The sequence below is a fragment of the Natrix helvetica genome (genome assembly GCF_964273705.1).
Source record: "Natrix helvetica genome assembly, chromosome: 2".
Taxonomy (NCBI): Eukaryota; Metazoa; Chordata; class Lepidosauria; order Squamata; family Natricidae; genus Natrix; species Natrix helvetica.
In genome coordinates, this window is record NC_138552.1 from 118814114 (window position 1) to 118836086 (window position 21973).

Below are 21973 nucleotides of genomic sequence, written 5' to 3' on the forward strand. Positions count from 1 at the left end.
TTATGAGCATTCAACATTATTGCGGAGGCCATTTAGAAAACTAATATTTTGTGGTTATAATGAATGTTTTCATCTTCCTTTTGTACTGTATGATAAGATTAGAGTGAACAGTTACATTACCAGATGGATAGATGATAGAGAAGAAAGTAGATTGACCATCTCAGGAATTAAATTTCCTATTAAAAAATCTCTTTCCTTCAATTCTTAAAATAAATTAGATTGCTAAATTTTAAATGAACTGATTATTATCTAATTCTAACTTTGATGGGAAAGAAAAAGTATTTTTATTATTTTGAAGGAGGATATACAAGTCTTTAGAAAAAATAATGACTATGGATTTTTGTACTAATACCTTATGGCTATTAATTAAGAGCTAATAGTTGTAAATGAACTACCGGTAAGTAATCACTGAATAATTAAATAGTATGGAAACTGAATAAGGGATACCCGATTCCAGCTAGCTCAATTTAGCAGAAACATCACGGTGATCAAATTAATAAATGGAGAATCCTAATGACTTTGAACCTGCCATTTCTACATGTAAGGCAAAAGAAATATATGGAAAAATATATCTAGCAATGTTTTCAAATATTAGCTACAGTGTTTGCAATATTTTCTATACCAACTTTTAATTATCAAAATTATATAGTTAAATACGAACAATAAAAATCTATCCATAAATAACTTCAAGCAATGAATAGACTCTATAGGCAGTTCTTGTTTAGTGACTGCCTTGTATAGTAACTGTTCCAAGTTAGAATAGTGATGAAAAAGCAACTTAATAACCAATCCTCTCATTTATGACTTTCACAGCTTAGTATTGCAAAGGAAAGCTGAAATAAAATAAGTACAGTTGCAATTTCACTTAGTGACAATTTTGCAATGACCAAGTTGCTAGCCCCAAATGTGTCGCTAAAAAATGGTTACCTATAAGTTACCAGATAGTGACAGGAATCAAACAGCAATATAAATAAATAAACAAACAAACAAATATTCAGACATATTTAAGTTCCTTTTTTTAAAAAAATGTGCTAAATAAAATGAACAGAAATTACCTTCTGTTGATGGTATTTCCAAAGTTTTTATAGGGAGTGTCCTTACAGATGACAAAACATCAGGAATGATGACTGTTAGTGCAGCTGTGCGGAATTCTGTGGGGGTGAATACCTTGTAGGCAATTTGTTCGAGTTCAGTATGATCAGCATTTCGGGCTCCCACAGCAAGAACCACGATGCCATTCCTTTTAATTTCTTGTGTTGATTGGAGAACATCATCCATGGACACGCCCCCAGTGATCAGAATCAACATGGGAAGGACACCTTCATCAATCCTGGCCCCAGCGGCATTGGTGAAGAAGTTGTTTTTAACAAACCGCAATGCTGAGCCAGTATTAAGTCTGGCACCACCCATTGGTTTTATTTTCCTAACAGTGGTGACAATATCTTTTTTCATCTGGAAGCTATTAAAATAAAATTCTGGTTTTACAGTATCTGCGTATTGTGCCACTGCAACTTGAATGAGATCTGGTCCAATTTCCATTCTGTTGATGATTTTGGCCACGAAATCACGAATTGCGTTAAAGGGGGCAGGTCCCAATGCAGTAGAACCATCTATCAGGAAGACTATGTCTCTCTTATTGACTTCAACAACTGTAAGCAACAATATATAAGCAGTCAGTGTGCTTACTCATTGAAGAACACGAATAAATTCTGAATCAGTGCAAGCATTATTAGATAAACATTCCTATTTGTTGTGCAAGACATTTACTTTAATTGTTGAGTTACAGTATATTCAATCTAAGTTTATATTTATGATTTTTTTTTTGCACTTCAGTATTTCTGCTTAAAATTCATGGGTAATATTCATGCAACTACATTTTTCTGGCTTTACAGTAGAATAACATCAAAGCCTATAAAAATCCGTCTCCCCTCCCACTTCCATGCATGTAAAGACCAAGAGAAAGTAACTAAACAACTTTATAACAGCAAAACATACTTAGGTCCAAAACCTGCAGAAAACTAACATCAGTAAGTGAACAGCTTTATGAATAAGCACACAATTCCAAGAATAAGTTAAAGGGATTTGATACTACCTTGATGATATTCCCATTAAAAATAAATTAAATTAATCTATCACCTTGAAATGACATGGTAATGGCTCTCATATGGAACTGTGAAGAAAGCTTTATTATTACAAAATCATGTACTTCTATACAAACTGTCCCAATGAGTTTCCACGGGAATCCTTTTGCCCAGTCTTCCACAGACACACTTAACTTCAACAATAGTTTCCACTTTTCCTCAAATATGGAACAACATGCTGTGGTAGGTTAGTCTGATTCATCACCCTCCTTCCCTGTTACACTGTAGGATGGGGCTGAAAATATTGGAGGGGCTGGTTAAATAGTTTTAATTGTTATGGTTAATTTTACTGTAGATAGACATTTGTATGCTACCTTAAGCCAGAAGATAGGTTGTCAGCATGTGGATGGATGAATGAATGAATGAATGGTGAACTCAGCACTGAGAGGAAGCAAACTAATTACCCATTGGTATCAATAAGAAATAAATAATATACATATGTGTTTCAGACTATACATATCTAGCCCCAATAGAAGAATAACTCAGCAAATTATTAAGGAAGTTGTTGAGATAGTAGTAGCAAGTCAACCACAGAGTATCCTAGATGAAGCAGATCATTTGAATCCTCTTCAGTCCAAAAATGGTGATGTGGGAGATAATACATCTTAGGCCAAACATGATTCTCACGCAGATGTGAAATTCATATCAATCACTTTTAGCACCAAATATATATTACTCTGGGCTGTAAAAGTACTAATAAAAAGATTCAACTATCAACTCTTGAGATGATAGGTAGGGTAACTACTGCACTTGAAAGATAACATGCGTCTTTCCTGTTTTCATATATATTCTTTCATTTCACTAGCATAGAAACTAGGTAAACACTCAAGAACTGTTTTTTCACAATCTTAAGAGCAGATTTAATTTTAGAGCTGGAATACTGCCATAAAATATTGCATACAGTTCACAGTGATTGAAAAGTTGTTTAATTATTAAACATTATCGTTGAATATAATAAATGTCTGTAGTTTTAGAACTTTTCTCTTTTGGTTCCTTCCTGGGGTTGCATATAAGTGTGACCACCTGGACTGCCAGTACAATGCCTCCTGAGAGATCCTCCCTGTATGGATTTCAGAGTGGGATCCTAAATAAATAGCACTTGGCCTTCAACCATCTTTTGAGGAAGTATCCTACTACAAAGTACTGTAGATGAAGCAGATTATCTGGACCCTCTCCAGTCATTTTCAAACTTGGTTACAGGACAGAGACAACATTGATTTCATACATAATCCATTGTAAATTATACTAAATCATAAAGACAAGATAATTCTATTATTCTAATCCAGACTTTCGGGGGAAAGCCTAAACATTTTCTTTTTTTTTTTTTTTTTTCAAGAAGTTTTATTGGTTTTTTTAAAAACATTTATGCGGAAAAGGGTAAGTGGAATAGTTACAAATTTTGGCAGTTGCAAGTATGGCAGACGCCCCCTCCCTCCAGACTCCTAGGTTACATCAAAATATCAAACCTTATTACATAGTCATAAAAAAAATCAGCATATTAATTCTAGAAAAAATACTTTTCAATCAGTTTATATAATTATAATATATAGTCTAGTTGTAAATTCATTAATACTTTCGGTCTGTTTATAACATTGTGGTTTTCTTATTTATTTTTGTGATCTGAGCTTTCTTGGTGTTGCCCCTTCACCCCCCGCTGGCAGAGCTCCGGCCCCTCCCGTGTCCTGCATAACCGTTGTAGTGTCATCTGTTTTTTCTAGGTTCGCTTTGTTTTTTTCCATAAAGGCCTGTGCCTCTATGGGTGTGTTGATTCTGATTCTTGTCTCCTCCCAGAATATCAGCATACCTTCAGGCATCAACCATCTAAACCACACCCCCTTCTGGTATAATTTATTCGCCAATTGCGAATAGCTTTTCCTTTTTTCCCTAATTTTTTTGGGAATCTGCTTTAGAATGGTTATCTCCCTATCGTAGTATGTCAGTGTTTGCCCCCTTTGTACACCCAGAATTTCATCTCTTGTGGTTTTCCTAAGAAATTTAATATGAACCTCCCTGGGTACATTATGTGTTCTGGCATATGCTGAATTCACTCTATAAGCTAGATCTATCTCCCATTCCATCTGCTGTTTATCTTTGTGTATGTATTCAGCTAAAATGTTAGTCATAATGTCCCTTATATTTTCCCCATCTGCTTCTATTACATTTTGAAATCTAAGATAAAAGGACATTCTTTCAAACTCTGCTTTCATTTGTTGGATGTCAAGTTCTTTGTTCCCCTTCTGTAAGGCCTCTACCCCCCCCCTCGCCTCCGCCACCCCACCCTCCACAAGGTCCAGTCTCTGTGAGTTCTTAAAGATTTGGGCTTGATTCTGTTTAATTTCATCTTTCATTTCCCTTAACTGTTTCTTAATTTCCTCCTGGCCTTGTAAAATTTGTTGAAGCATTTGTTGGAAGTCTATCTCTGTAGTCTTGGGTTGCATCAGTTCTGATATCTTTGACTGTGTAGCTGGACTAGACGTTGCAGACGTTGGAGCAGAAGTAGCAAAGCCAGGCTTTCCAGGAGGTGGTCTTTTTGGAGACATGGTTTATGAAGCAAGGAGATCAGTCAAAGTAGAGACTGGGCAGCTGGAGAGGTAGAGCAGGCAGGCGAATTCAGAAGGCAGAGGATCCAAACAGATGGGGATTTCTTTAGTCACTCTAGCAGTAGATGAAAGTTTTTTTCTCCAAAGAGTTCAGAAAGTAGCAATCCACAAGAAATTCCTCTGGGTGACTCGGAGACAAAGACCGGAAGCCTGAATTTTAAAGGTGGAGTCAGGTTTCACAATTCATGAAGACAACGGAAGTGTGCCATCTTGCCCTGCCAGCTTTGGGCTCAGAGGCATAGTAAAATTTTTAAAAGTTCAAAAAGTTCTCAGTTCATCCATTAGTTCTGGAGCTAGGTCGAATGAAAATCACTTTTATAGGGGTGAGGCATCATTAGTTGGCTCTCCCCCCTCCTCCTCTCTGGGGATGGAAGGAAAGTCTTTTCAAGCCGCTTGTCCAAGGGAGGGGGGGAAATCCCCCTCCCTCTAGCCGCACCTCTAGCAGGGATCCGAAAGTTTAACTTTTTAAAAGTGCTGAAAAGTTCATCAATTCAAAAGCGAAGGAATGCAGAAAGGAAGCCTCTCACCATACTGCCGCTGCTTCGTTCGGAAGTGTGTTCTCCGATCGGCATGGGGCGAGACGCGTGCGCACGCACGTCCTCCAAAACTGCTCCCCGATGCCTAGAACGAAGCGGAGGAGCCCCCGCCAGCCGCCGCCGACGCCAGGACCCTCCGCGAGCCGTTCCTTCGGCAAGGCGCCCCTCCAAGGCGTCTTGTGCCCCCCCAGAAGCGGGGGAAGCCCACCGGGAGAGCTGGAGCAGGCAGCGATCTGCCTGTCGCCGTAGCCGCCGGAACCGGAAGTCCGGAAAGCCTAAACATTTTCAAAGACCACCCAGGTAACCTGGAGGTTGGAAAGCAAGAAGATTTCCACCCTATTTGCCTTTTCAACCCACCCACCCCACTTTGTTCCTAGAATTATTTAAAGTTTGAAACAGGGTTGGAAACAATGCAATCTTGGAGTTCTAGAATGAAATAAATATTCTATTGCAATTTAAAATGTGCTCACTCTATATCTGATCTGCCATGAAACAGCAGAATCTGAAAGATAAAAGCAACTCATAGAATGAAACTCTTAGTAATCATTCCTGTCACTGAGATTCCAGATTGAAAAATGGTACCCATCAGTGTCCTGGTGATAGGTCAAATAACCTGCTATTTTTCAGTCTGGAATCTCTATTTCATAAATCTGTCTCTCTATTTTTCCAAGTTGCATGTTGCAGTTCTGGAGATAATGAAAATGAGATTCAACTAAAGTCCTGTTTCAACTGCTATTTATTAGTGCCTTTTTTAAATGGCAAAGTACATAAGTAAATACTACTTTGGTGGAAAGATAACAGCATTCTATATGTCTTGGTGTATAGGCATGGCAGTATGGTATCTGTGTTTATGCAGTTACACATAATGTACCCTCAATCCCATCATTCTCAATCCTCGGTCTACCATCAAATAAATAACATTCGATATATGAGCAAAAATAACTAAATTGAAAATAATAGTTCATTGAAAAATACATACCTTCTGTAAGAATGGTTGGGGCATCTAACAAAATGAGCCTTTGGGCCACTCCAACAATGTTTGGCAGTAAAAGTTCTTGAAGTTCACCAAGGTTACGTGTATCCAGGGCAGTAAATACGAAGCTTGCATCAGTAGCAATTTGCTGAAGCTCTGCATTGTCAGCATTTTGGACCCCAATGCAAAATGAGAATATACTAGCTTGCTTCATGGCTAAAACTCCTTCTCTTATGTCATCACTAGACTCAATATTACTTATGAGCACTAAAATCTGTGGCACACCTTCCTCTATTCTGCTGCCTCCTGAGTGGGTGAAGTGGTTTTGCATGACAAAATCAAGAGCGTCTCCAATATTAGCTTCCTCGCCACCAAGAATGCTAAGGGCCTTCACTGCCTGTAGAATATCAACTTTTTGGGTGTAGCTGTTCAAGGGGAATACAGTTCTGGGTTCATCACTAAACATAACCACCCCAACTCGTATGAGCTCAGCTCCAACTGAGAGTCTGTCAATTACATTTGCAATGAAATCACGAATGGCTGAGAAAGTGACAGCGCCGTTCTTTGATCCATCAATAAGGAAAATAATGTCAGCAGATTCTTGTGCTTGAAAAAAAGAGAAATGCAACAGGTGAAAGCATTAAACCAAGTGAATCCATGCAAGTTGAATAGTTTTCGACATGTTTCTTTGAAAAATAGCAAGAAACACGATTATGGAGGGGGAAAATATGTGGTGACCAAAGTCAATGAAACTTGCCTGCCAGTTCTGCATTCTGATTGAATATGAATGTCTTTGGAAAAATTGCACCGACAGTTTTCATATTGTATGTTCTTGCAAATTACAATATTTTGCAATCACAGATGGGCCACTCTCACATTAAAATAGAATGAGGTTCTAAAACAACTTCATTATCAAAGAAATGTGACCTTTGCACATGGAGGGAGAAGGGTTTTTTCTATATACAATGCAATATTATGCCACATTTCAGTTATATGTAGTCCAGGGTTTACTTCCTACACTCATAAGATGTGGTAAAATATAAATGAAAAATGTTTCCATTTTGAGATTCAACATGGCTCAGAAATAAGAAACAGTTTAATTTGGAATTCTCTATATATTTACTTCAAAGAATCATAAATCAGAGAAAAATACATGGAATTGCATGGCAAATGAAGAAATCATGTATTTGTTTTCAAAATACAAATTTGAGTCAAGTGGCTAATGATAATAAATGCAATGGAATAATAATAAAATTATGAGAGTTAAGAAAAATATTTTTAAAGGTCAGAAAATATTTTAAAGGTTTATCATGTTAAAAAATACTTCATTCAAAACCCAAATGTTTGTGTGTATATACGTATACTTTCTGTATCTAAGGATTGTTTGATTATTCTATTTGTCTGCATATTTTCTAATTATAATCTACATAAAACCAAAGTGCAAAATAAAAGAAAGTAAGCATATATAAGTATCCTTGCATATGTCATTTATGGTAATTAATGTTAACATTACAACAAAAATGTACTTCTGATTTAATTGTTCACATATTACCACTGGATATTCAATCAAGTAATGCAGAATCGTGTTAAAGCGATAAATCCAGTCATAACAATTATCCAACCACATATGCTATGCCTGTTTCTGGATCCACAAGAGTGAACCTAATAATTCCATGGAGAATGTATTTTTTCAACTGAGAAGATGGATTTTTGACATTATCATGATCATGTGGATTATCTATTTTGAATCTCTCATAATTGAGTAGAATTTTTAGAGTTATATCCAATCATTCTATAATAATATAATATTTCTGCTTGCTGATGGAATAAATATACCATGTACTATTGGTATATTATGTATATACTATTATATGTGCATAAAGTATATGCATAAATATGTATTAATTTAAGCTGTGTTCAGAATTTCCTGTTTATCATTTTAGCAATCAGATCCTTAGCCATATGACTATACATCAGTGTTACACTCCTAAAATTATGACATAAAATTATGTTCCTTCTTTCCAGCAACTTTGGGACATCCTTTTAACTTTAAAATATACCTTGTTAAGAGCCAGTCTGAATATACAGTGATTCTCATTTTTTCTAAGCCTATTAACTAGTAAAGCTATAGCTGAAAGAGCAGCCACATCTCATCCCTTTCTTACTACTGTTTGTGATGAAGATTTCTTGGAAACTCAGAAAGTTTGAAAAACATTCAAATTGGATTAACTTTTTTAAAATGTTTATATATTTTTTAAAAAAATGTATAGACTTTCTGTTAAATACTGCAAATCACAAGGAAACAGGAAGACAGTATATATAATAGTTGGATAATTTGTCACTGCTGAAGAATCTTTTTACCAAAGAATACAATGAAGGCTTGAAGTATTGATGAAAAGCAGATTAAAGCATGCTTTTTAGAGTTTCAGAACAGCAAAGAACTGATGGCTTGAAAAGGAAGCAGTAACTAAGGTAGTGTGTAATATATACCAAGGCAATTTCAACTTAAAGTTTCCAATTACACAGAGCATATTGTTGAAGAGTAAACACTTGCAGTTACTAAAAGAGTGAACATCTCTTCCACTGTGCATTTGAAAATGATTGCTTGTAGTATTTTATATAGGGGCATTGTTAAATTCATAATGTGTCATTTCAACTCATGCAAAAAGATTAATTAATTAGCCAATCTGTTAATTTTTTGAAATTATTATTAGAGCAAAGTACTTCTTCACATTAATGTTGGGTACAAGTAACCAGCATCATATCTGAATGCATGTAGAAAGAAGCATCCATTTTTAGTACAATCATTTGCAGTTATTATATTTTTACCCAATACAAAGTTATCACCTTAAACATTGATACAGAGCTCTGCCTGCAGAGTAGTATGTATGTTTGTGAAGTCTTGATAAGTTATTGCCTCAAGGCTCAAGAGTCTTCTGTTAATAAACTAGGAAGTCCTGCTCAGCATCTTATGAAGCTCCCAGAACCCTAATCCATTGAGGGAAGAGACCAACTGCCATAGGGGTATAAGCAGCTGTCAGGAAAGTAATTGCAGGAAAAGGAAGTTTCCATTCATCCAATAATAAGTCTTTCTCATCTTGACTCCTATAATTCTCTAAGGATACTCAAAGTGATGCATCTTCCATTCAATCCATCATTTTTGCAATGTGATTTTTTTTACATCGAAATCTAGTTCAATGGATATTGTTTTAAAAGTGAGAAAAATTTTCCCTGCAGGTAAAATTAGTACAGATTTCTCAGATAGGCTTTTTTTTAAAAGTTATTCTTAAATATAGATAGCATGATGAGTAGCATATAATTCTGGGCATGGCTAGTCTAGTGAAGAGAAGGACCAGGGGAGATAGCAGTATTCCAATATTTGAGGGGCTGCCACAGAGAGGAAGGGGTCAAGTTATTTTCCAAGGCACCTGAAGGCCAGACAAGGAATAAAGGGTGGAAACTGATCAAGGAGAGATTCAATCTAGAAATAAGGAGGAATTTTCTGACAGTGTGAACAATCAACCAATGGAACAGCTTGCCTTCGAAAGTTGTGGGAGCTTCAGCACTGGAAGCTTTAAGAAGAAATTGGACTACCATTTGTCAGAAATGGTATAAGATCTCCTGATTGGGGGGGGGGGGTTTGGACTAGATGACCTACAAGGTCCCTTCCATCTCTGTTAATCTGTTAAATCTAATAAATTAAAAAATGATAAAATGAAATAGTTTAGCAGAGAAGAGTACTTCCTGATTTCCTCTAGGACTTTCATTATTTGCCCTATTCTTTAAAACATTTGGCTGTGAATCATGCAGAAAAGTAATTGAGCCAAAGTGAATAAAAAGTAATAAAACAAGGCAAATATTATAAAGCTTTTGGTTTTTGTTTTGTTTTGTTTTTTACAACATTATGCATTTCAAGGTATAAAAACAAAGGTCTAAGGATGAAAGCTTGCAGAATAATCATTGATAAATTTAAATCAATAAGATTTCCTACTCTATTTCATCATTTTTACTAATTACCATAAATAAAACAGTTTTTATTCCAGTCAGATTATTTCCTCGCCCTCCTGCTTAATGTAAAGATGGGATTTACAGGAGATTTCCTTTTCAATTCTGCTATCCAGCTGGGAGTCAATGACCTCCGGTTCTCTTTCTTTACTGTCCATTTGTGTGTCCAGGAGGATAGACATAATTAGAAAGCTGGGGAGAGGCACAACGTGAGGAGACTGGCAGGGAAATCACATGTAATGGCAGAAAAACATTATATGGGGGGGGGACCCAAAAACCCATCCTTTGTTTTGAACCCTTTGACTATGCATTTTAGGGCTTTTCCGAGGAAACTCTTACAACTAAGGAGAGGCTAAAAATCCCACAATTAATACATTGCAAAACATTGTGGAAAACATTCTCTTCTAGCTACCAGTAACAGTAGTCAGATAAACACAGATTTCTTACTCTTTGTACCACCTATATCAGTTTTTAAAATCTTAAAATTCTGTGTAAGTGCTATAATTGTATAATTTTATTTGTCTGTATATTACACACTCCCTGGTAGGAGCATTCAAGCATCCAAGCATGGAATAACTCATGCAGTATTTTTAAAAAACCTGACAGTAATGGAAATATTTGCAATATTTTTCTATTCAAAATCTTTCCCCTTATCATTTTGCTTGCATTCTTTCTCTACACTGCATGCTATTTTAGTATTAGCCACACATCATACAGACAGAAAATATTAGTATAGCACTGGAAGTAAAGTTAGTTATTGTTACCTTGAAATGCCCTTGTGCTGCATATCAAAATGCTTAAAATTATGGAAAAGTAGCAAATAATTCCCTCAGTCACAAATATTGCAAAGGCAGAGCAGATAGTGTTACCTGTGATGTCTTTAATCCCTCCTTCTACTCCAGCCATTTCTGGAGTCATGGATGAGCGAATGCTGGCAACTAAGTCACCTACAATGCCGTGGAGAGCAGTAAAGTTCTCTAGGTTGAATAGGTGCATATCAAGGAGTTCACTTGCTATTTCCTTTAATTCCCCTTCCAATGCATCCTGCACTCCAATGGCAAACATGTTTACCTCAGCAGTTTTAAGTATAGATGATGGTAGAGCCACATCATCTTGGGATCGTCCATCCGTTAAACTATAATAATCTGGGGAATGCCATTGCTTGCTCTGCTTCCAGCAGCTTTAGTTAGATGGTTCCGAATTAGGAACTCTAATCCTTTTCTGGTCTTGGTTCCTCCCCCCATGTAAGACATGTGTGAAATATGGAAGAGGACATCTTGCAAAGTATGATAGGTGTTTAACTGGAATTCTGAATGTGGGTTTCTGCTGAACTGGACCAGACCAAACCGAAAATCATTTCCAACACATCTATTTGTTTTACAACATCATACAGAAACTCCCGAACAAGTTGGAAACTTCGTTTCCAATGCTCCAAGAGGACTCCACTAGAAATATTATATCAGCAGCAGCACCAATTTTGACATCTTTAAAAAAAACACATTGATTTATGATTTTCCAGAGTTCATTGGTGGGGAGGAAGATCTTGTCCTACATTAATAGCCAGGCTTTTCTTTTATATCACCAACAACACTGAGTTCATTTACACTGGGGCAGATGGAAACTTTTCGAATCCTGGAAATTATTCTTGTTTAACGAACATTGAGTGATGTGGCAATTTTAAACTTCTAAAGCAGCTTGCAGAAATGCATTTTCCTTGCTAAACTAAGCTAGAACTGTTTCCACTGCAATATTTGTAAGGACAACAAGGAATAATGGATGAAAACTGACCAAGGACCTAGAACCTAGAAATAAGGAGAATTTTTTTCTGATAGTGAGAACAATCAACCAATGGAACAGCTTGCCTTCAGAAGTTGTGGGAGCTTCATTACTGGAGGCTTTCAGGAAGAGATTGGACTGCCATTTGTCAGAAATGGTGTAGAGTCTCCTGCTTGGGTAGAGGCTTGGACTAGATGACCTACAAGGTACCTTCCAACTCTTAATCTAATCTAATCTAAAAGTTTCCTGCTCATGGTATGATTTTAGTGTGATTTCCTTGCCTAGGTAAGAGTAAAAAAGTGTGCTTTTATATGCGGTTTCTTCCTCTATAGGGACTTCACAAATTATGGAGTATATTAAATATACAAATATATTGACTCATTGAGGAATACCAAGACTAATCCAGGAGACAAGAGATGTTGAAAGGGGGTAAATTTGGACATCACAATGTGCCCATCTGAAGTTCCATACATGAGTTTCCATTGAACAGGATCACCCACTTCCTAAATGAGTGGCAGGAGATTTTCTGCTTCTCTCCTCCATCTCTCTCTCGCTCTCTTTCCCCTAGTTCACAAAGCCTGTAAAGCAGTGGTTCCCCACCTTTACAGCTCGGTGGCCTGGAAGAGGGAGAGGGGAATCAGCTCTCCCATGCGCACACACATGTTCAAGCTGGCCCACAAATTGCCCAAGTTAAGCTGTGCGCGCTGGCCCACCATTCATGCAGCCCTGTTCCAAACAAGCCACATCCGGTAGCAGACCGCAGCAAGGGGGCTGGGAACCCCTGCTGTAATGTTGTGAGTTTTGGTTTAGTGCATGAAACTAACCAATGTGGGTTATAAACCATAGTTTATGGCTTAGCATTTTATGAGAGCTCAGTTGCTTTAGAATAATCAGTAACTGATTTTCACCATGATACTCAGCAGTCCAGTTCCTTTTTGGAGAACAGTCCCTCCCTCTGTTCCCTGGAATTTTTATCTTAATTGCTATCCAGCAAGTCAGTGAAACAAAGAAGGAAGAAATGAAGGAGCATATTTCCTTCTCTATCCCATACTACATGGCAGATACTAAAAGAGAAAAGTAGAGGTGTGGTGTATGGAGGGAAGACTTGCTAATGGAAAGAGTTCATGGGCAGCTGGGAGAAACAGTTTTTTTGTGGGAATTTTCAGATTTATTTTTAAAAGGTTGTTCTGAAATAAGTTGTTATAGTACTAGTTCTGCATCTTTTACTCTGGTTTATATTAAATACCTTCGTATATTACCAATATTATAAGAACATGATGATGTCTTTGTTCATCAGACAGAAGAAAAGTCAAATTAAAATTAATTGAAAATTGTACCAATGTGCAATATTTCCCAAATATTTTGTAATTTTACTTAATTCTTTACTGTAAAAAATAATAATCAAGCATAAAATCAATCATCTGTATCATTGGAAAAAGACACCTATCTCTTTAGAAATGTAACATATGAAAATTGGCTCCCTTTCACAAAAATATCCCCATTTTTCATATACTGTGTATATATGACATTGATTTATTCCATCAGACCCATTGTATAAGGATGAAAAGGGTAGATACAGCAGAGGCAACTGCTTGTTCACCAAGTCATGCATGTAAGAGATGTAATACATTACAGTAAATATGCCTATGTACACATGGCAAAGATTCAAAGATAGACACTGGCAATCAGTACTACAGCAATATACAATAGCAATATATTTTCCCTTCAAAATTTCCAAGGAAAACCTGGGATAAATTTCATTTTTAAATACTGAATCATTTAAAACTAGAAGACACTTACTAGTTTCTTTAAGCTGTGCATCAACCTCATTATTGCCTAAGAGTAAAAGACAACAGATTGTTGCAAAAATCAAATGGTGATACTTCCTCATTATGTTTGGTTATGAGTTGTTAGCTTTTCAAAGCATCAGTTTTAGATCTGAAAAGAAATGGAAATATTGTCAGTTAAATATTCCTGTTGAAATTTGATATACAGAAACCAATAATATATCATCATAATACTGACTTTATTTCTGTTTTTATATAGCAAAATAGTGCAATTTCTTCACTATAAAAATCTCATTGATGTTCATAAGACTTTTTTCTCACCTTTTCTGGTACCAATTAATGCTAGCTGGGAAACTATTTATTGCAATGTTTTACTGATATTCAAGTATCTTCAAATGAAACCAATAACCAAATTTGAGCAAGTGGCATCTCCTATTCTTTCCTTGATCTCTTCCAAAATAATTCTCCCCTTGGATTTGGCTAGGTAAGACACACCTTTGAATCAGAGGTGATTCACACAAACCGGTGGCAGCCATTTTCCCAAGGTCGGAGAACCGGTAGTGATGGTTGGCTGGCCATGCCCCTGAACTAGTCCCTCTGCCGCTGCTCACCCCGCCCGCCTGACGCTCACTCGCCCCGCCTGCTTGATGCTCACTTGGTGCTCCCCCCGCCCATCCGAGCCCTTTGCCACCTGGCCCAGCCCCCAGCTATGCACCTTGCCAGTCGCCTCCGTGCCTTGCCCGCTCTGCTCAGCTCACCAAAGGTAAGTAAGCATACTGCCCACTTACCCTGTGTCAGGAGCTGGGCCCCCAGGGACGAGCCATTCCCTGAGGCCCCAGAGCTTCCACCCTCTTGCTGCCTGCCTTAGCTGGGTCAGGGAATGCGCCATTTTCCAGCTCCAGCCTTGCCTTTTTGCCACCGCCCTCTCGCCGCCCACCTTGGCCGGGTTGGGGAATGTGCCATTCCCTGGCTCCAACCTTGTCCTGCAGCTGCTGCCCTCTTGCCACCCCACCCTTCCTAAGGCCCCAACCCTAGTCACATGATTGAGAACCACCTCTTTCTTCGGGCTACCTACCATCTGCTGCGGCTGGTCCAGAGTCCAGAAGGCAAGTTTTTGGTGGCCTCCAACCAGCCGCTGCTGCTGGGAAATGGCTGTCTGGCAAAGAAGCCTCCCAGCCACCTATTTGAGAGCCAGCTGGGAGGCTTCCAATCCAGCCATTGGCCATGCACATCTCGCAGCCCGGCTCAGTGCGCCAGCAGAAGCAGGGTGCTCCAGCTGCAACCATGGGGAAGGCCAGTCAGATGTGAGAAGGGGTGCTCCTCCCGCAGTCGTCACAGTCATGCCAGACCAAGGCCAAAGCCTGCTCCCTTTGTCCACTCATTTGGCATGAGCAGCGGCAGCACAGGTTAGGCCACCAGTTCTCAAAGAGGCAGCTGTGAGGCTTCTTTCCCAAACAGCCACTGGGCTTCCCACTGGACCTCAGGGGCAGCTTCACCAAGGACACACCCAGGCCCCTGGTCCCCGGATAAGAGGGCCACCTTGTTTCCACAGACCACGGCCTTCAGAATAGCCATGGCTATTCAGCCAGGAAGGGTGATGGAGGGAAAGCTGGGATGACCACTGCCACCCCGCGGCATCCAGAGCTATGAACCGGAGGGCCATAAGTGTCAAAAAGTCCCAAAACCTTTGGTTTGTTGGGGTGGGTCATGTGACTGGGTGACCTCAAGTTGGCAGTGCCCACTCAGTCACATGCCCCCCAAACTAGCCAAACCCACTGAACCAGTGGCAAAAAAATTTGAAACCCACCACTGCTTTGAATAAGTCCCAATGATGTAACCTCAATGTCACCCAGTTCAACTACTCGCTTAGGATATTCAGTTCAAAGTTTTCTGTTTAAAATTAAGGAAGCATTTGGCCACATCATTCTGTATCAGTACTTCATGATCTTCCTCTCCCCAAAATACAGGAAGTCCTTGTTTACTGACCATTACTTCAGTGACCATAGTTAGGACAGTGCCAAAAAAGAAGATTTATGAACAATCCTCAAACGTGCAGTCACTACAGTATCCCTGCAATCACCTAATTGTGAATTGAGCACTTGGCAACTGGAGCTCATATACAACAGTCATAGTATCCCACAGTCATGTGATCACCATTTATGACCATCACCAAGTCAATGGGAAAGCCAGCTGAAAGTCACAAGTCACGGTTGCATAATGTCAAGTAAAAGGCCTAGAAGCAAGAAACCCTGGGACTCTGAGACTCAACCAACAGAAACTCAAATAGATGGAAGACTATATCCAAACTGAAAACACAGTAAGGAACAAACAACTACCAGAAAAATGAATATTTAAATGAACCTTTAGTGATAGACTAATGTCATCCATAGAGAGAGAAAAAACACCATATTCAATTTTCTTCAAGTCACTGTCAAACCCAAAGAAATTCTTCTTCAGTTTTCCCTATGCCATTGTCAACCTCCATAAGGTCTTTTGTCTGCTTTTTATTTCCCACTGTTTCTACCCCTTCATTATCCTTCCCCCCTTCTTCCTTCACTTCTTCCTTCAGTTCTGCTTTTCTGAGTTCAGAATTATATTTAAACTTGATTTTAATGATTTATGCATATTTTTATAATTTCACATAGTTCTTCAAATTCCCACCTTTCATAATGGAACTTTCCAGTTCCAAAGCTACCGTTAATTATGCAGTTCTTATTTCAGAGTTCTGGTCCACCTTAAATTTTGCTAGCTCAGCTGGTGTGAAGAAGAAGAGCTTCAGGAGCCATCTTAGTCTTTTGTTCTTCCTTAATGCCCAGTTCCAAAATTGCAGTTAGTTATACAGTTCTTATTTCAAAGTTCTGGTCCATCTTAAATTTAGCTAATTAAGGTTAAAGTGAAACAGAAGAGAAGTGGGACTTTTTCCCCCAAGACTATGCTTTTCTTCTTGTAATTGCTAAAATTTAAAAAAAAAATCTAAAAATTCATTTAAAATTTAATTTCAAAAAGTTCAAAAAGTTCAAAAAAATTAAGATTTTTTAAAAAAATTAAATTCTAAAAACTACAATTCTTAAGTGTTAGTCCTCTTGTGGCTAATGTTGAAGTAAGACTTAGACAACTAGGTAAATTTATAATCCTTTTTATAATTACATAAAATTATATTAAAATTTATATAAAATCATATAAACATTATGTAAAAGTTATATAATCTTGGATGGGAATTAAAATGAACCCTGTTTATTACTTATGTACATTTAAGTTCCACACAGAAGACTCCACACAATTCAGTGTTTATGTCCAAGCTCTGGGTACAGATAACTTTCCACAAAAACAAAAAGGATTTTCCTAGATTGCCAGTGAAGTGAAAGCAGTGAGTCAATGTGATATACTTAAGGTGCCTATTTAGAACCAGTTACTGTCTAACTCATACTTCTAATAGTTGTGTAGTGGTAGGGAGAGTAATATTTGGGAATGGCCTAATACAGGGGTGTCAAACTCTATTTCATTGTGGGCTGTATCAGGGTTGTGTTTGACCTTGAGGGACTTGGGTGGGTGTGGCCAGCGTGGGCATGTCCAGCTCAACCTCATTTGTGTCGGGGGCACCTGTGGTGGCATGAGTACTCTGCCAGCAAAAACGGGCTCCCAAGTGCTCTGCCAGAAAAAAGGGAGCTTGGGGGAGGCACACACAGCCTTCATGAGCAATGTTTTCACTGGCAGAAGCACCACCGGCCAGTCATTTGCTGCTTCCAGGGTGGCCCTAATGTGTAGTGGGCTTCAGTAGGCAAGAACAGACCAGCATAGATACAAAAGTATTTATTGACCCAAAACTGGAACTGAGGGACTGCAGTCAAATCCCTCTAATTTATACTTTGGGCCCATAGGGCCTTAACCAATCATAATACTTGAAAAAGCCTGCCCAAATATCAATGTTCTAAGTTTCCCTCCAAAACAGTTAAAGTTAACAGTTAGGGTCATCTAAAAGTTAGTTTTTCTTTAGCAGGGCTTAGCACAACTTATATATTCAATGCATAACAGGCCCCGTGGGCCAGATCTAAACACCCCGCATGCCATATCCAGCCTTGAGTTTGATGTCCCTGATCTACTATGACATTAGTCTACTGATGAATCACTGAAATTTTGGAGCTTTCTTTTCTTTTCAAAAACCAGCTGCTTTACTCAAAAATAGCAGACCTTCTTGCCTTATAAACTTTCAGTAACCACGTCTTATCAGTTTCTGGTGGCTATTTGTAGGCTTGAGGTTAGACCTGAAAGAGTGGCATTTCTTGTATAAGTAAAATGAATGTGAAACAATTCAGGTCACAATGCAACAAAGACTTTGCTGTAAAAATGCCTATTTCTCTGTAAGGGCAAATAGAATTTTGCTGCCGGGAAACTATTTTCATATATGGATGGGATGAATGGATGAGAATTATGATGAAGAAACTGATGAAGAAACTTGGAATTCATGTGAATACCAAGAAATAGGGTTAGAGGTTAAACTCAATGTTTGAAGAACCCTCCTTCTACAAGACAAAAGTAAGGCTTCTTTCCCAGCACAACTGTATTTGAGGCAAGCCTGTCAACTGTCTCATATGCAGCTCTTCCTATGCTTACCATAAATATCTGAAATGATCTGTAATCTAAGCAAACACATTCTTTCTTTAATTATACAAATATGGCAAGGACAGCAATTTTCTCTCCTTTGAAGGAGAATGCACATGCAACTCATGGAAAGCCATTCTCTCCAAAGAACAGTGTTCTAAGTGAAGGGAGTTCAGATGTTCTAATATCAAGTTCCAAGAATTTAGCTGAAAAATACATAAACACATGCACTGCTGCAATGCCAATAAACTCAGATGTGAAAAGTGATGAAAATGGTGTTTCATAGGGAAAGAACACTCTGAGACTGTCCAGGGACCCTGGTGGGGGTTGAACCCAGCAAAAAGCTTACATGGAATTGCTCTTTGAGCCAGCTGCCAAAGCTTTTGCAGGACTCTCTGCAAATAGTGAGAGGGACAGCCTGGGTTGAAATGAATTCAAGTGGAAGCTAATCCCTCCATTAATTCTTATAGTAAAGGAGACCCAGCCAAAGAGGCTCTAGTGCTGTTTTTACTCTCTACTTCCCCATTTCTGATACTCTCTATATGCAGAGAGCAAGTTCCTTTCCTGTCCTATCCAGTTACCCTTTTCCCTTTCTGTCCTTCATCTTTCCTTATTATCAGTGGTAGGATTCCAAAAAAATTACTACCAGTTCTGTAGGCATGGCTTAGGGGGCATGGTGTGGCATGGTAAGGATACTGTAAAATCTCCATTCCCTCCCCATTCCAGGCAAAAGTTACTGAAAAATCTCAATTTCCTCTCGATTAGCTGGGACTCAGGAAGCAGAGAATAGATGGGGGCAGGGCCAGTCAGAGGTGGTATTTACCAGTTCTCCAAACTACTTAAAATTTCCACTACCGATTCTCCAGAACTGGTCAGAATCTGCTGAATACCACTTCTGCCTCTTTGAGTGCCAGAGGATCGGAGGCTTCTTTTCCACCCACCTGCTGGCGGCAGGGTGCCCAAAACTCCTCCAGCTAGTGAGAAGAAATCTGTGCATGCACGAAGATGGCGGCAGTGACCAGAGGAGTTTTTGGTGCCCTGTGGCCAGTGGCTGGGTGGAAAAGAACCCTCTCAGCTGCCTCTTTGAGTGCCAGAGGATTGGGGACTTCTTTTCCACCCAGCCGCTAGCCGCAGGGCGCCAAAAAATCCTCCAGCTGGTGAGAAGAAAGCTGTGCATGCATGAAAATGGCAGCAGTGACCAGAGGACTTTTTGGTGCCCTGCGGCCAGCAGCTGGGTGGGAAAGACCTCTCTTGGCTTCCAGCACACTCAAGTCACTTCACAGGGTTGCTTTTCTCATTTTAAGCTTCATTTTAAGCTTGCATGGTATCCTAGACAAACTCATGTGCCTTCAGACCAGTGCTGCAGAATCTTCGGGTGCCTGGATTCTTCTCCTTAGCAGTTTTAGGTATCCTATGAATGTGCGTTGAGGCAGAAAAGGGGCTGCTCTGAATGCCCTGTCCCAAACCCCATGGAGGAGATGGAGTGAATGAGGGGGAATCAGTTAAAGAAGGATCAATTTTAAGCAGCTTATGAATTCACTTTTCTGAAATAGGTGCTCTCAGATACCTCTTTGAGAGCTGGCAGTCTGACCGGTGCCACCGCCGCGCCTGCCAGCCAGGCAAACAAAGAAAGTGGGCTGAGGCCTCAGTCTGGCGCGAGCTGTGGGCTTGGCCTGGGGAGGTGGGGAGCAGCTCACCTGGGCAGCTTTTGCAACAACCATGGGAGGAGCATCCTTTCTCGCCTTCTTCCCCCCTCCCCTCAAAAAATGTGTCAAAAAGTCCCAAAAATTTTCGCCACCAGTTCAGTGGATGTGGCTTGGTGGGGGTGGTCATGTGACTGCATGTGCATGAGTGACATCAAGTTGGCCATGCCCACTCAGTCAAATACTCTCCCCTCCTAGCCACGTCCACCGAACTGGTGGTGAACATTTTTGAAACCCACCACAGCTCTGCTTATTATATTTCCCATGCCAGGAGTCTGCTTGCTTGGTCACCAACATGGGGAAATCAATCCAGCCAGCAGAAAGGGGCTTGGCCCACATCTTCCCCTAGCCAGCCACCGATGTTTGGGCTGCAGCCTGTGAATCAAGCACCACCGGGATGGGCATTCTTCCCAGGTCATAGATGGGGGAGATGCCAGTGGGCACCTGCCTTCCCTCAGCAGATGGCACCAAGTCAGATAACTGGGCAGGGGCCAACCCAGGTATTGACCTGACCCCCACCGAGTCCAGTCCCACCTGCAATACCCCAATAGGCTTTTACCCCACCTTCCGACAGAGAAATAATCTTGACAATGGCAAAGGGATGAATGAGGGGAAGCTACAGGATGGATAGCAAAGCAACGTGATGAGGTGATTCCGAAATGTAGAGATGCAACTGGGTTCCTTCCTTTGGGGGGGCAATAAAATGCCACCGTTGCCTCCTACAACCCTCTAGCAGTTAAAGCAAAGCTTGGGAGCTCTGTTTTCACTGGCAGAGGGTTGTAGGAGGCTGCAGCAGCCGAAAGCGGAGCTTGGGAACCTGTTTTTGCTGGCAGAAGAACCATGGGCCAATCCTTCCCTGTTTCCAGGGTGGCACCATGGGCCAGATCTAAGTACCCTGTGGTCCGGATCCAGCCCCCAGGCTTGAATTTGACACCCCTGTTTTAGACTGCAAGCTCATAGAGAGGGACTGATTTTTAAAGTAATTCACTCAGAAAACTATTTTAACTGAACAGCATGATAATCATATTTTCAATCTATTAATAATCTATGACAAATTCATGCTCTTTACACATGCTTGGTAATTGGATACTTATAATGGCACGTAAGAATGATGTTGGGGAAAGAGGGGAAGAGATGCTGCCTAGGAAACAATCAAACAAGATGGTAGTAGTTCTTTAAAGGTCAGATAACAAAACTTAGGAAAGACCTATCCTAAGGGATCAAGCAGTTTAAAAAGGCAGTGGGAAGTCTTGCAAGGTTCTGTTAATGTAGCCTTACAATAAAGTAACTTTAATTTATCTACCTGGGTAGGTAGACTTTGATACCAAAATAATTGTTTCAAGTATTCTAAAGTTTGAATAAAATACATCATTTTTATTCAACCTACAAAGCTATCCCTGCATAGCCCCATGAGAGTCTGACGACCAATCAGAATACCCTCCCTTACACAGGAACAGGAAGCTCCAAGGGGGCCCAAGAATCTCTCTCTCTCTCTCTCTCTCTCTCTCTCTCTCTCTCTCTCTCTCTCTCTCTCTCTCTCTCTCTCTCTCTCCCTCCCTCCCCCTCCCTCCCTCCCTCCCTCCCTCCCTCTCTCTCTCTCTCTCTCTCTCTCTCTCTCTCTCTCTCACTATGTGGTCCTGTTCACCATTAAAACCATCTTTCCAAACAGCCTCCATCTTTCCAGTGTCTTCCTCCCCACTTGGAACTGAACCCAGATGATATTTCTTCCAACAGTTTCAATCAATTTGTGTAATGGAGTGAATGTTATCATCAAACTAGGCTTTCTGCCTTTTAACTTCCCCAATAAAATATGTACAAATAACATATCTAGAAAGATATACTAGAAATCTAAT

General features: G+C 39.6%; 1 protein-coding gene across 1 annotated transcript in view; it reads right to left on the minus strand.

Annotated features, from left to right (window-relative positions):
• Window positions 1-21973, minus strand: part of COL6A3 (collagen type VI alpha 3 chain) — a 167534-nt gene that overhangs the window by 115327 nt on the left and 30234 nt on the right. Inside the window, exons 2-5 of the mRNA XM_081940022.1 lie at window positions 13832-13969; window positions 11125-11202; window positions 6257-6856; window positions 1056-1649 (exon numbers count right to left, since the gene is read on the minus strand). Coding sequence (XP_081796148.1) covers window positions 1056-1649; window positions 6257-6856; window positions 11125-11202; window positions 13832-13922 — 1363 coding nt within the window. The 5' untranslated portion in view covers window positions 13923-13969. The remainder of the gene's footprint in view (window positions 1-1055; window positions 1650-6256; window positions 6857-11124; window positions 11203-13831; window positions 13970-21973) is intronic.